Below are 14,379 nucleotides of genomic sequence, written 5' to 3' on the forward strand. Positions count from 1 at the left end.
GTTCTGAATTTGGTATTAATTCATAATGAACTAATTATTTGTAGCCTACAATTTCAACTACCTGACCCGCATGGTCTTTCTCTCTGGGGTTTTGTGATCAAAGTACCCGCTGAATGCCTGGAGCTCAGTCGTTCGCATATGCATATATGGACGATGGGATCCTGTATTGACCCAACCCTAATACAAACACTACAAAATTTTAAACAATTCATAATTCACTGAATATTCATTTAATTTGAATTTATTCAATAAAATACGCATTATGATTTATATTTGTAAAATACTTGATAAAGCTATATTAAAAATATCTGTTACATTACTAAATATCAAAACAATTAAGTCTTTGTATTTATTTACTGAATTACTTACAAATTGTTAATTACATTTTAAATGACTAATTTACAACAAATAAAAATTTAAATACATCATAAGAACATTACAAAGCAGTTTTTTCATAAATGCTGCAGTAAGCAATGACACCAATCTCATGCATATTTACCCAAACACAACAAAACTCAGTCTTTGTGAATGTCACTTCACCTTGAACAGACTGACAGATCTCACGACACTAGCGATGTGAAATAACCAATGTTATGTGTTGCTGTAAATGCAGTGAGTACCTTGAGAAAACAGCTCAGATCCTTGTGCGAACACCAGTCCTTTTCCACACATCAAGCCCAGATAAAGCAGTCTGAGAGAGAGCGAGTGGGCCATGGCTTCTGCGATCTCCCTGTACAGTGAAGAAAAGACAAGAAAATCATTATCAGCCGTGCTCCTGGATGACCAATACTGAGCTGAAATCCACAGTCAGCCTTCATCCTCCTTCACAATTCATTTCCATATTCCTTCATGCATTGACTCTCTCAGTTTGTGTGTGTGTGTTTCATTATATATCTATATGGTTTTATTGCAACATTAACATAAGCTTTGTTACTTTAAAATGAATACTAAAACTACATTTTTGTGTTGCTTTTTGAAAAATGCATTTTCTAGGTTATTATATAGATGGAAGTTTGACCATATTGAGGTGCTGCATAATATTTTTGCGCCTGCTTTAAATAGGAAAATTATCAAAACTCTTAACACTAACAGTGCTAACGTTAACTAACATGCTAATAGTCTAATCTCATTCAATGATTTATGATAAGCTAAGCTAAAAGTAAAAAGATTATAAAACTCATTTGTTTAACTTTTGGGGACTTGAAATTTTTTTTCAAATGTCCAAAAAAAGTGGATTGTTCTTTTAAAAATATAAGTACATTCACATGGGCTTCGGCATCAACTCTTAATAGAGAAAGTGTCTGAAGCGATCATCATAGCAGTGTCAGCCAATAAAATTTGCAACGTAGAAAACGTAGCCCTTTATATGTTACTGGAGATCACAAAATATGTAGTCAGATGGACATATGGCTGCATTTCATTTTAAAAACAAACGCCACAGGGGGATGTGCAGCCTCTCCTTTACGCGCGTTCCAGTTAACCGCTTACCTCAGTATGAATGGCATTCACGCTGTTACCAGCTTGTCTAGTTAGCTTGCCATGTACTTCGGTGAACTTGAAACCACAATTATGAGGTTCAAGTCTGGTGAAGAACGGTTCCAGAAAGGAGGTAAGACAAAAACGGAATTCAAAAAAAATCGAATAAACCATTAAATGACTGGGTAGAATATAGTAATGCATGGCAAAAATTAGGCGAGGGATTTTCTTTTTCTGAATTGCTTTTTAAATTTGCCAGTTGGGTTTAAGGAAGTGGGCGGGCGTGTCAATAAGTGCTTTTGAAAATACTATTAATTAGGTTTAGGGAAGGAAGAGGGTCTGTCAGTATATCGGTCAGTCAGTCAGTCAACAGTGGCTTCTAGTGGATTTACACGAGAACAGCAAAGAAATGGCGCTAGCGTACACAGCAGCCTCTGATGGATTCGCACCGTAGCTCCTGGGACGTATTTGGCGCTCTCCAGAAATGTGTATAGAGGTACGTTTTCAGAATGAGCCTTGTCTAGAAATTTGACAGCATTTGGTACTGTCTGAGCTAAAGTATTTGCATAAAGCGATCTGACTGAATGATGCTTCAAGTGTCACTTGAAAAGGTGAAAAATTCCTAACTTCTGCAGCGAGACGAATCCACATTTCAATTTGGCAATTCTTGATGTCAACCATTCAAAGTAAATAACTTTGATGCTGATGCCCCATTTGAATTTGGCATAAGGCCTCAATAGTAGATGTTCATTAATAGCAACCTATGACACAGAAGTTATGTTAATGTTGAAAAAATTTAAAAAAAAATGCATTTAAACTTTAAGTTATTAGCTCTATTAAACAAAACACTTTCAACATTTTATTTTATTGAGTTATTAAATATTAAATGGAGAATTAACACCACAGATTAAAACATGTTTACAAATGTTTTCAAGACTAAATGTTTTTTAGACTAAAACAGCATTTTCAAAATGATCTGTATAGCCTACAGTATTAAGTTTTCAAGTAGTTTGTTCAATGATAAATCGAATGATCTGAATATTATAAAATGCTTAAATACTAATGATTATTCACTGTGATGTGTAGCACCCTCAATGACAACATCATGCACATTCATCATCTCAAAATACTGTATTATTGAATATCGGCACATGTCTAGCCTCTTCTGCTCTCTCCGTTAATTCTTGGCTGGTCTGTGTGAAACCCTACACGAGGACACCACACAATTAACAAGCAGACGCAACCTCTGCAGAGCTCAGCACTTCCAGCCAAACAGTATGTGGGCTTGTCATTATCTACGGCTGACCAGGGGTCTTCAAGCTGAAGACAGTGCGGAGGAAGATTCGCAAGCTAATATTCAACATTAACTGTGTTAAACTATAACACTCCATTATAAAAAATAAGCAAGGCCAAACAGAAAGCCTTTCAAAATGTCAAACTCTCACGCAATCTCAGTCAAAGGTCCTGATGAAACATCATCCCGCATGGAACGAGGCATAAAGAATTTAAACTGCCTTTGACTTGTATTAGAGCTACAGAAATACCGTTGACAAGCTGCCATCATTCATTATGAGATACTGTATGTTGGGGCGCTTCATGATTTACATTTTGGGCACAGTTGATCCTGTCAAATCTATTAGCCATTTTTGGGCGTCGTAACAATATTATTGCATGAAACAGATAATGGTTTGTCTGAAATGGTGATGAGATTGTGACATAGTGAGAAATTACTGTCGCCTGTAAGTAGTCTGAACAGGTTGTATCCAGCCGGCCTAAAAATAAATACACTATATTTATTTGGTTACCACCACAAATCATAGAGAGGTCAGTGGTGTACTAGGACTGATGAGTCTAATCTTAACAGTATATCTAAACATAAAGATTTATGTAGACAACAAGTATCTCCTGAAAGAGATTTTGGTTCCCCTAATAAAACACAGCGTCATAAAAGCCTCTTTCACAAAGTGAAACAGGTAAATATCCGGTAAATTTCCAGCACAACTTCACTAGTAAATTCTGGACGTTCCAGAATTTTTCCAGAAAAGACAATTCGCACATCTATTCCAAAATACAGGTAAATTCTGACATCACAAAACAAAAATACCTTTAAATGGTTGCGCTTATATTTGTAAACATAGAAATGGTCAGGCTTTTGTTGATGGTTTCACTTTTATTTAAAACTTTATCATTCATGCAGCTGCTTTGTCCCAGAGACATGCAAAGGCAGAAGCGCTAACCACAGATAAATGTTTATACATTTGACTACATTACAAAATCTGTAGATGGACAAGTCATGTGAACAACTTTGATGAAAACATATGGAGGAACACTTTCGCATGTCGAGATGTACATTACATGTTTTTGTGCTGGCACTTAACAGCACCTTCATGTGCACACTCGTCAAGCAACCGAAGCAGAGCTTGAAGGTAAACAAACAGCAGTTTATCAAAAGCATTTTATCAATAAAATTTTAAACATTTAAAAAAAAAAAATTGGCATTAAGAAGCAACACATAGTTGTTATCTGACTAACATCTTGCAGCTAAATGTGTCTGGAAAATTATTCAAAGGTTTTTATTTTCGTAAACGGCGCAGATGTGAATGCGTCTGAATGTTTTGACTGGCTGGAGTAGACGTCTCATGTCAGCACTTTCTAAACGAGAATGCGCTCTTTCTGCGTTCACAAAGAATAGCATTCCGGCAAATTACCGGTAATGTTACAACTTCTCTTTCCAGAAAATTGTTGGAACTAATTTACCAATTGGCCTGTTTACACATACAGAGCTTTCCGGAAAATTGCAGGTAATAATCAGATATGTGTGAAATTAGCTAAGGAGTCTCAATCGGATACTTTTGAGTAACATTATTGCTGCTAAAGAGTCCCTATTATGGGGTTTTGAAAATGAAAATCAAAGTCTACATGAAACAATATCAAATATGAAGTGCTGGTTCCGGTTTAAACATGAATAAGCCTTTCCCTTCAAACACTTGCAGAGTGTGGGTGTGTGTGGGACTGATCATGACAGAAGATGAGTAAAAAAATAATAAGCGAACGTTTATTAATGCAATCATCTACCCTACAACAGGGGAATTTGTCGGCCGTTTAATAAAGGAAGGATCTAAAAAAATATTGATATGTGATTGATTGATTAACCAGTCAGAGCGCTCTCTTTAGCCAATGACCGACACAGATTCTACATGCTGATTCGAGCCAACAAGCTCCAACATTAACCCAATAATTAAACCTGATAATAAACCCGAGGTGACGTGTGAAACACACTAACACCCCATTCACACGGCATCAGCGTCAACGCTTCTCATTCACTTTGAATGGTTGACGTCAGGCGTTGCCGAACTGCATTGTGGATCTGTCGGCGCCGCTTCAGAGGCGTTGCTCGCAGCAGAAGTTGGGACTTGCTCAACTTTTCAAGCGTCTACGGAAGCGTCAACCAATCAGATCGCTATACCAGCTCAGAAATAGCTGATTGCTGACTTATTTCATTGGCTGACACTGCTAGGACGATCATGCAGCCCCAACTTCAGACACGCCCTTTGTCAAGCATTGACGCTGAAGCCCAGTGTGAATGTGAGTGCTCCGACGATAAACAAAGGTCTCAAGGGATTGGAACAATGTGAGAACGATCCCTTTAATAATAATAATAATAATAATAATAATAATAATAATAATAATAATAATAAACAGTATAATAATAATAATAATAATAATAATAATAATAATAATAATAATAATAATAATAGGTAGGATTAGTGTAGGCTGCATTCAGGTGTGTGGTCTACAAACTTTAGTATAATTAAAGCTAGTCAGATCATTGTTTTGTGTCTAATTGTTTTGTTTTGTGGCAAGTAATAGTGTAAACAGTGGTATAACGTACATCTAGCTTGTTGTTTTTGCAGAAACACAAGCTGTTTGAACATTATCAATTACTTAGAACATTAGTAGCATGTGCCAGCTTCTTCCCAACATGTATGCAGCCGTTTTGGAATGATGTAAACATTTTTAGCATTAATAACATGCTGCTAATTGCAAGACCATTATTACCATGTTTATTGGTACAATAATAACATGCTGCTTACATGTTACTAGCGTGATCAAATCCTTTAACTCTGCTTATATATTTACATTGCTCGCAGTTTTATCTCATGCTTTAATACATTGCCTGTATGTTTTAACTCATTGCTATAATGATTTTAGCATATTTAAAAAAGACTAAAATGTCACAAACATGCTAATACATTGTTAATAGACATGCTAACACATATTAAACACATTGATAAGATCAATCATTGATAAACTTAACCTAAGCTAGTTTACTGTTCTTGGATTTTTTCCTAGCACAAATTGCACTCTCTGCTTGCAACACCTGCTTAACAGCTGACATAAAATAAAAGAACAGGCTTCATACAGCCAATACCTATCAGTTCAAATATGCATTGATTGGGCCTGATTCCAATTTTTGAGATCAGCTGAGGACATCCCTAAGTCTGATAAAAAATAAAAAAACAGACAGCTATATGGTTATGATTTTTATTCAAATATTCATTCATTCATTTTTCTTAGGCTTAGTCTCCATTTCAGACGTCACCACAGCGGAATGAACCGCCAACTATTCCAGAATATTCTTTATGCAGCAGATGCTCTTCCAGCTGCATCCCAGTACTGGGAAACACCCATACACTCATTCACACACACACACACACACACACACACACACACACACACACACACACACACACACACACACACACACACACACACACACACAAACCCATAAACTACACACACACACACATACACACACACACACACACACACACAAACCCATAAACTACAGACAATTTAGCTTACCCAATTCACCTTATAGTGCAGGGGTCACCAATCTCAGTCCTGGAGTGCCGATGTCCCTCCAGGGTTTAGCTCCAACTTGCCTGAACACACCTGCCTGAGTGTTTAAAGTATACCTAGTAAGACCTTGATTAGCTTGTTCAGGTGTGTTTGATTAGGGTTGGAGCCAAAATCTGCAGGACACCGGCCCTCCAGGAACAAGTTTGGTGATCCCTGTTATAGTCAATGTCTTTGGACTGTGGGGGAAAAGAAAGCACCCAGAGGAAACCCACTTGAACACAGTTAGAACATAACTCCACACAGAAATGCCAACTAGACTAGCTGGGACTCAAACCAGTGACCTTCTTGCTGTGAGGCAACAGTGCTAACCACTGAGCCACCGTGACGCCCCAGTGCATCAAATATATGACATAAAATCAAAACCAGATGATTGATAAACACAATCGTTCCATAAATGTTGTTTAGACTGGCTGCGTTCTGATGCTTTCTAGATCTGCTTTGATTGATGAGGAACTCTGGCCTAAAACTTGGCTTCACCAGTTATTTTTCTTCTGCACTTGGCACTGGATTCTTGAAAGCAGCACCAGGCTATAATTTCCAAATGTGGGAAAACACGCAGTCAGCAAATAACTGTCTTTGTTGCAGCTGACCTGTAGCTTCACCCCATCTCAACATCTAACAATGCTAGAATAACAACATGCAGGTTTTGTGACTTTGCTTTTTTTCTACTTTGACACTTGAAACTGCTCAAGTTATTTGCATTCACATTCTCAAACAGACTCAAATAAGAGCTCATTTAAGGGGTTTTTGAGTTATTAAAACTAACTTTTTCATAAAAATATGCATAAATGTACTTTGGTCAACAAACTCGCTTCCAAACCATTTATACTTCTCTTTCCCTCTCTGAGAGATGGCCTGCCTGAATCTAATAAAGAGGTCTAATTCCTAACAGAAACACTGTTGTCATCCAGCAAGAGTAAAAAAATCTAACACATAATGACTGACAGTAAGTCCAATGCTTAGTATATACACTACAGGTCAAAAGTTTAGAGTCAGTTTTTTTTCAAGGTTTTATTTTTTTCAAGGTTTTTTTTTTTTTAATATAATTCTGTTTATCAAGATACCATTTATTAAATTTAAAAACAAAATGGTTAAAAAGTTAAATATTTATTACATTTTTAAATTACTGCTTTCTTATTGTGTGTAGTTTTAAATTACTCCAGTCATAATTGCATTTATTAACATTACCCAAGCAGCAACATCCTGCTCTTCCTCGTGAAACCAATATGGAAGTAACTAAAACTGCAACTCATGGATTCACCTTTATCATTTAAATTTTTTTAGAGCTTGAATGCACTCCAGAATCTGACATAGTGATTAGCTTTGTGCTATAAAACAGTCATCTGAAACTTTGTTGTACAGTGTAATGCCTGGATTTCCTAAATAGCCTTGCATTTACTAACGCGGGCTATATTTGAAGTTTTTGGAAGTAATTAGCATTTTCCTCCAGTAGAAAAGCATCATAAGAACAATGTTTAGTGGCTCAATGTTTTACAACAGTGTTTTTGAAAGAGTAAACACTTGATTTGTACTATTGATATAGTACAATCAAGCTCAAGTGGTCAGAACACAAACGAGTTGCAGGTAATGAAGCATTAAGCGTTTCTACCAAAGAAAAGTTGCTTAAGCAAATTGTTAGCAGGCTTCTGTAGCTCAACTGATGCTCCGCCTCTTTGCTCTTTTTTGGTAACTCACGGTCAATGCGATGACGCGTGAACAAAATGGTGACCTATGGGTGCGTCACGGATACTGTCCATATTTTTTACAGTCTATGCTATTACAATTAATTATATCAATATTAAAAATAATAACAACAACAATAATAATAATAATAATAATAATTATTATTATATTAGAGTGATTTTTGAAGGATCATGAGACTAAAGACTGGAGTAGTGAAGCTCAAAATTCATAATTAAAATGACTGGAATAAATTATAAAATTAAATTATAAACTACATTTGAAGAGTTATTTTATATTACAATAACATTTCACTATTTTATCATTTCTACTTTATTTTTTATCAAAATAAATGCAGCCTTGGTGAGAAGGAGAAGTTTATTTTAAAACATTTAAAAACTGTATTGAACCTAAACTTTTGACCGGTAGTTCACATTATGTTTACATTGCTACATACTATTATTATAATTCATAATGTTATTATAATAGGCAATTTTCTTTCCATTATTGCTATTTTAGCTGAAAAGGCAGCAGGTAGATAGGTAGTCCAATCTAACAGATTTGCTATAAATCCATATTTAAATAATTGTATAAAACTATTCTTTTTTTGGGACAATATAAACATGTTAACTGTTACTTTTGAATAACTGGTAAATAAAAGTAATAACTTTCTACAAATTTAAACAAATATCAACAATAAAATAACGAAGTGACCAAAAAGGGCTGGGCGATTAATCGAAAAATCGACATTCAGAACCTATAATCGATCAAATTTTTCCAGGTAGATTTTTTTCAGTAATTTTTCCAACCATGTGTCATGTGACTGTTTATTTTAGGCAATGTCTGCTTTAATTTCAGCTGTTCAACGTTGATGTTGAATAAATAATCATAGATAGTAGATAGTGTGTGTTTCCTTTAGTTATTTTAAAGTCAAGTAATGCGCTGTCAGGGACCTACGAGGGTAAAAAATTAAATACATAAATAAAATAATCATTCGTTAACCATAACCGAGTTTAAATGTTTCAATTAATTAAGATTTAAAATTTAGGCCTAATCGTTCATTCCTATAAACAAAACAAAAACAAAAGCATTTGTATGTACTGACCGCAGACACTATATTATATTATATTATATTATATTATATTATATTATATTATATTATATTATATTATATTACGTTACGTTACGTTACGTTACGTTACGTTACGTTACGTTACGTTACGTTACATTATATTAAATTATATTATATACACTAATTAAATTTTAAACATACATTATAAATACAGTATTACAGTATTATTTTTTTTAAAAAGCTCAGTTCTATTTAAATACATTTTAAAATGTAACTATGTGATGGCAAAGCTGAGAAATCATCTAAATATGCTTACATTAGATTTCACTATATTTACTGTGTTTCGTCTCTGATTTGTTTGTAGACTCTAAGAGGGACAGCAGGCTCCGGCCCCAAATGGGAGTTAAGGGGGCCTGGCAGTGGCCACAGAAGACCTGATTGTCCAGATCGCCATGCGAGGAGAGGGAAGGAAACTCCCATGAATCTGATTGGCTGAAGCAGTTTCCCGCTTCTCAAGGGCTTCACATATCCAGCACTTCACACATGTTTTGCAATGTTTCACACCCTTTAACCTCCAAAATATGTCTGCTGTTATTAACACGGCCCATCTGGAACAACATTTACATTTTTGTCATTTGAGGGCTGTGCCTTTAAAACAAATGCTACTGTGATGTTTTACTCAGCTGGCAAAAAACAGAAAAAAAACTAAACACAAAACACTGGTTTTAATGCACCTATCAGATTAATGACTTAGGCTCTCTGCCTTATCAGAGAGTGTTTTTTTCTTGGTCTAAATGTGAAGAAAATAGGGCAAAGCAGTGGCGCAGTAGGTAGTGCTGTCACCTCACAGCAAGAAGGTCGCTGGTTCGAGCCTCGGCTGGCTCAGTTGGCGTTTCTGTGTGGAGTTATCATCTTTTCCCTGCGTTCGTGTGGGTTTCCTCCGGGTGCTCCCCACAGTCCAAAGACATGCAGTGAATTGGGTAGGCTGAATTGTCCGTAGTGTATGAGTGTGTGTGTGAATGAGTGTATGTGGATGTTTCCCAGAGATGGGTTGCGACTGGAAGGGCATCTGCTGCATTAAAATGCTGGATAAATTGGTGGTTGCATAAACCAAGCTCTGTATTCTGTTACAAGTGCACAGTAAAACAAAAGCAATTTTAACACATACAGTGATGCTGAATTAATTTAGTCAATAGAAATTTACTGATAAATAAAACCTATTTATGGCATTATTTTTGAAAGCAGCTTCACTTTAAACTAAAAAAATTGTTTGTTTGTTTTTTTGCTGCTAGTTTAAACTACAGTACGTATTTAAAATGAGCATAAACAACATAATTTTTAAGATTTTTTGGGATAACCTTATTGATCTATGTTCAATCCATTTAATTTTTCTTAACTTATTTGATTTTTGTTGGGACAATTGGAGGGAACCCTGCATTTTTTACAGCTACACAAAAACTTTATAAAGTAGCTTTGCAGGTAGGTTTCTTATGGCTCATTTTCACTGAATGGTAACGGCATGGTTCGGTAAGCTTTTATGGCCGTTCCCACTGAAAAAAGATACATAAAAGCGAACCATGTCTTACCACTTCTTGGGTACGCTTTCCAAAGTGTAAATAGCACAACAAAAGAGTACCAAAAGGTGGAGCTAGACAAACGCATGTACAAGCAAGGGGAATCAAAACAAAACGCCATTTTTAAATTCACAGCTGAGACATTACACCGTAAAAATATATACATAAAATAACTACCCATGTTCAACCCGAGCTCAAACAAACCTTTTTGTAATCTTGATGAACAGCCACAAAGCCAAGATGATAAACTTGTTGTCCTGTTATAATTTTTGAGTCTGTATAAAGAGTGAGCGGTTTCACTTTCTCCAGAGAGCTGATGATTGCTCGCCACACTTCTATATCTGAAATAACAAACTTTTTGAGCTGATGATATTAACGAGTGCATGATTATTTAAGGACTTCTGTCATCCAATCCTTTCCCAAAAGGACAAACGCGAGAGTGAGGCGCGAAAAAACAAAGAAGCCAGAAAAAACAAAGCAAGAAATGATTCTTTTAGCAACTTAATAAATGAATAAACTGCCATGTTTAACTCATATCATCACCTTTTGAACTATTATGAACTCGGAATGACGAAATCACTTTTTAACAGAGGTTACATGTGCAGGTGAAAAATAAAGATACAGATGACAGCTTTTGCACAGACTGGGCCATATGTTGCGTGTTATTTTTAAACTCAAATAAATCCTAAATATATGTATTACAGTTTTTCTGTAATTTGCAACATATCGGACACTTTGAGGGCATGTATGTGTTCATATTTGTTGCATGTATTTATTTATTTGATATAATTGCAGATGTTACAGTAGGTTATTTTGCAATCATTTGTCTGCAGTTATAATCAAATCATGTTCATAGAAACGTTAGTATTGAACATTTATACACAATTATTTATGTGTATAAAGCATCTGTTTTCTAATTGGAAACGGGCTAATAAAATACACAAATGAAATCATAATGATCCATATGATGTTGTTAGCTCACATTGCCATGTCATTAAGAAATAAAAAATAAATTTTGCCCTTGGACTCGAAAATTATTTTTTTTGTTCCAGTTAAATCCTCAGATTACGTGATTGAGGTATTGAGGGTGTGGCTAACATACTTAACCACGCCCCTTTAACTGTCAATTTTGACAACAAACAGAAATGGTGAGTAGGAGTAGGAGGTGTCAGTTTAGTTATAATACCTCTTCTATAACCTATTTCCAGATATATCTGAATAAAATGTCTACTTTACTTTATCCAATCAGACTGCAGTTGAAAAAACAAGCTACGCTCACTGCTTTCTCATTTAATATTTAGTTTCTAGGAACTGCGTCACAATATGGGAAAAAACACTGTCAGCTTTTTTAAAGAATTCTCTCCGCAGGTCTTTTGGATTTAGTCACCAGACCAGATCTCTGCTGCTGTCAGCCTCCTAGTGCATTCGAATATCTCACTGGATTAGATTACTACAGTCAATAGCCAATAAAATGTTCAGAAGTATAAACCCATTCTTCCTTCTGAAACACTACAACAAAAAAATAGTAAAAACCAACTTAAAACCATTTTAGCTTGCTGAAAATACCAGAACTTCTGCAGAGCGCTGCCCTGTGTGCAAATAAACAGGTCTGTTTTACGTCAGATGCCGTGTGCGGTTTAGAGGATGACAGTCCACAGTGTGTTCAGATTTATTGTTTGCATGAAGTATTTAAAGCAAACCTTGATATAACTAGAAAATTATTGCTGTTGGTGTGGCTTTCAACAAGTCCTTAACATTCCACACACAACCATCAAGATCTTTTAAAACCATGCGGATAATGGGAAAAGTGCACCATTAACAGCATAATGTGAAAGCATGTTTCTGAAACAAAATAAAAAGAAAATAATTGCAACTTTTCTCTGACAATTCTGATTGCTTTTTCTTGAACTTGTTTACTTGTTGCTGATTGCTTTATTAAACCTATGTTTAAGGTAATGCTTACTTTTATTCTACAAACTGAAACTGTATAGCTGAATAAAGTCGGACTCCTCTGAAAGCAAAAATATGCTTAAAAGGGTATTAAATTTGATATATTTTTCTTTATTTAATTTTCTATGCTTGTACATTAAATTGTTTATTATATTTTATGCAGATCCACTGTCCTACAGAATCCCCACAATCAATCTAAAATGACCATTTCCACATAGATATTCCATTTACATCTACATTTAGTCATTTAGCAGACGCTTTTATCCAAAGCGACTTACAAATAAGGACAAGGAAGCAATTTACACAACTATAAGAGCAACAATGAATGAGTGCTATAGGCAAGTTTCAGGTCTGTAAAGTCTAAGAAGGAAATTATTAGTAATTTTTTTTTTAGTACAGTTAGTGGTATATCCAAAGAGGCAATTGCAGATTAGGAAGTGAAGTGGAGACTAAATTCAACTATTCAAGGTGAAATTGTATTCATATCGCAATATATATTGCAGAATACATTTTTTTTTTAATAAAAGAGTAAAATATTTTTTCAATATCGTACAGCCCTAAATTGCTCTAATTATTTAGAATTTTTTGCATATATGCACACAACCCTCAAAACTGCATATATGCATCCAATTACAAATAATCAGAACAGTTTTTTAACAAAAATGCATGCTTGCTGTTGTTAAACATGTAAACAAAACCTTTGAACGCATTTTGCATATTGCAAACACACACAGACATACATCAGACCTGTAATAATTGGCTGCTACAACCATTACAACAAACATCTGGTTCTGGTTTGCATTTCTGCTTGAACGGATGACCTTTTGAGCAGATGAAAGGTCAGAAATCCTTTTTTTTTTACATCTTCCTAATGTGCCAACAAAACCTTCTGAACACGGTCTGACTTGTTGAACTACGAGATCTTGAGCTCCGTCTAAGAAGCAGGAGTAGAGTATCATTCAATCCTGTCTGGCCAAAACCCAAGCCTGAATAAATGACATCCAAAATTAGCAGCGAGTAACATATGCTGAGTTTACCATTTCAGACCTGTTGATCTCTGCGCTATATAATAAAACGGCCAGAGTCACTGAGTCACGCTCTCTTATGATGGTCTACACGCTCCAAACAGGAAGTAATACTAAATCTGTGTGCGGTCACGGACTCACTCGTAAAATGCCCTTAATGGCCCCTATTTAGCCACTTTATATCAGTGCTCACACAATCAAGCTGAGATTAAATCTGAACGACTGAATCTGCATGTGCCAAGACCAAACATCACTGTACTTTTGGTTTCCACTTATTTTGAGCTCAGACCTGCAGTCTGACGTAAAACAAACATGTGGGCATCACCCTAAGCAAACTGCGCTGAAACCACCAATGATATCAGTCCATTAGCATGTGTGGTGGGGTAACCTATTACGCAATCGAACCAAAAACAAACAAGTCCTGCTTGTCAAATTTACACTGTATTGTTCAACCCCCCCGCCTCCCCCTTTTTTTTTTAAATAAAACCTTTCCATTTATTTACCTCGTGCTGAGAGAAACATGGGTTTCAGCGAAGCAAATATTGTAGAGTTGCTGTAGTGTGTACATGTATATTTCAGCTGTAGAGCCCACTGTAAGATTTATGCGTTTAAACTTGTAAAACAATCATGGTGAACAAACATAAATAAGCCTATATATGTGTATACAATAAGGCTATAG

General features: G+C 35.5%; 1 protein-coding gene across 1 annotated transcript in view; it reads right to left on the bottom strand.

Moving 5' to 3' along the window:
• ghra (growth hormone receptor a) overlaps positions 1 to 14,379 on the bottom strand; it is a 77,589-nt gene that overhangs the window by 48,148 nt on the left and 15,062 nt on the right. The window contains exon 2 of the mRNA NM_001083578.1: positions 621 to 730. Coding sequence (NP_001077047.1) covers positions 621 to 714 — 94 coding nt within the window. The 5' untranslated portion in view covers positions 715 to 730. The remainder of the gene's footprint in view (positions 1 to 620; positions 731 to 14,379) is intronic.

This window comes from Danio rerio, chromosome 8 (assembly GCF_052040795.2).
Source record: "Danio rerio strain M-AB ecotype USA chromosome 8, GRCz13ab, whole genome shotgun sequence".
NCBI classification, from domain to species: domain Eukaryota; kingdom Metazoa; phylum Chordata; class Actinopteri; order Cypriniformes; family Danionidae; genus Danio; species Danio rerio.